The sequence below is a fragment of the Monopterus albus genome, unplaced genomic scaffold (assembly GCF_001952655.1).
Source record: "Monopterus albus unplaced genomic scaffold, M_albus_1.0 scaffold107.1, whole genome shotgun sequence".
Lineage (NCBI taxonomy): Eukaryota > Metazoa > Chordata > Actinopteri > Synbranchiformes > Synbranchidae > Monopterus > Monopterus albus.
Window position 1 is genome coordinate 237,773 of NW_018127987.1, and position 1,864 is coordinate 239,636.

General features: G+C 40.1%; 1 protein-coding gene across 1 annotated transcript in view; it reads right to left on the reverse strand.

Annotated features, from left to right (window-relative positions):
• The window catches only part of fam131bb (family with sequence similarity 131 member Bb), a 20,854-nt gene that overhangs the window by 4,612 nt on the left and 14,378 nt on the right, over nucleotides 1-1,864 (reverse strand). The window contains 3 exon segments of the mRNA XM_020610841.1: nucleotides 1-134; nucleotides 1,226-1,398; nucleotides 1,401-1,562. The exon segment at nucleotides 1-134 is cut by the window's left edge and continues 97 nt beyond it. Coding sequence (XP_020466497.1) covers nucleotides 1-134; nucleotides 1,226-1,398; nucleotides 1,401-1,562 — 469 coding nt within the window.

The window sequence follows — 1,864 nt, forward strand, 5'->3', positions numbered from 1 at the left end:
TGATAGGCCTCCATCTGCGCTGTGTTCCAGAGATCAACCAATGGTGGGTGAATAGAATGGACCAGACTGTGGATGGTGCTGTTGGGCGTTGCTTGCAAAGAGTGGTTAGCACTGTGCAGCCTGTGCTCCATAGACTAGAAACACAAGGATGAGACTGTCAGAGAAAGTGAACTGAGAGGAAGCACAGACAGTGCTGTGATCTGTTGCCTTCTGTCAGAGGTGACAATGTGTCAAACAATTTGTCAAAATACACAAGACTTGGTTTTGGCAGTCGCAAAAATGCTTAAGAACTCCACTCCACTATATAGCATTTACAGTAGAGCTGCTGACTATGACAGAGATCAATACTGCTTTTTTGTGCACAGGAGAAAATAAGCAGCTGGTTTTGATTTACAACATATCTGAGACTGAGGCTTATTTTAATTTAGCTACAATTTTCAGGTTAAAGCTAAAACAATGTTTTTGAATATAATGTAGTTCCAAGTACATTATTTATTTTAACTTTCTCTATGTGTTAAATATGCTGTCTGAATTCAGCATATTATTTTGAATTTATTATATGGTGGGTTGCCATAAAAAACACTTCTCCCTATAATTAGCACCACATTGCACAGTGCTTTATGAGAAGTAATTTGTTCCTTTCCAGGAAATTGTATTACACTATGGGATCTGTAAAATAAAGTTACCAAAATATCACGGTTTACCCACAAAATATTGTTTACTCACAAAAATCACAAAATATCACAGTTAAAAATACCAAAATAACAATACAATATTACCAAAATATATCACCAACGGGTCACCAAAATGTCCCCAAAATATTATCAATATATCAACAAAATATTACAGCATGTCTTAAACAACCATGAAAAACTACATGTCAGCTGTAGCTGAGTCTGACTTATAAGTTTGTTGTTAATTTTAAAAAAGCTTTATATTGTAAATTCAGGAGTTACACAGATTTCTGAAGACATGTAAACCTTGAATGAAAGTTGCATATAAATCTGGAGTTACAAGGTTTTTGCCTGACAGTTTAACATTTTGACACAACATGTCTCTGCTCTGCAGAAATTCTGTGTGAAGATTGATGAAGTATTGGATTGGCTTAGAGTAACAGTAAATGTGCAGATCTCAACCACATGTAGGACACTGTTTCACTGTGGTTAAACCCGCGCATTCACTCACACTCACAGAACTGAGACTCCACCTGCTTGTGATCAGTCACCTGTTGTTGCTGATACTGCAGGAGCTGCTGTTGCTGGTAGTGCTGGAGCTGTTGGATCTGCTGCAGCTGCTGTAACTGCTGCTGCTGCTGCTGCTGCTGCTGCTGCTGGAGACTGAACTGCTGCTGCTGTTGCTGAGGCCGGAAGACAGGAAGGGAGCTGCCACCTGCCCGTCGTACCCGTTGGTCCCCAGAACATATGAGCCAGGAGGCGGAGATGCCACGCCAGAGGGGTCATTATTGATCGGGTCCCAGGCATCAGAGGAGGAGAGGCAGTAGTGGCCCTGGGAGACGTAAGTGTGAGGCCACACCTCTCCTGACGAGTGGTGCAATATCTGATCTGGAAAAAATGAACATTGCAGCAGCTGCTATTAGTTCCCTTCAGATTCTTAAATTGGTTGCTGGTCAGAAGTCAACTGTTAATTTAAAGGTTGGAGTTCTCTGCAAGATTGCACTAATTACAAAACGTTTTCAAATGACTTGTTTTGTCCAACCAACAGCTCAAAGACATTCAGTGAACAAAGACAAAAATCAGAAAAGCATCAAGTCCCCACTTTTGAGAAATGGGAAACAGAAAAATTTTGCTTGATTGATGATTTAAACAGTTTTTCTATTGAGTTTTTCAGTTAGTCATCTAGAACT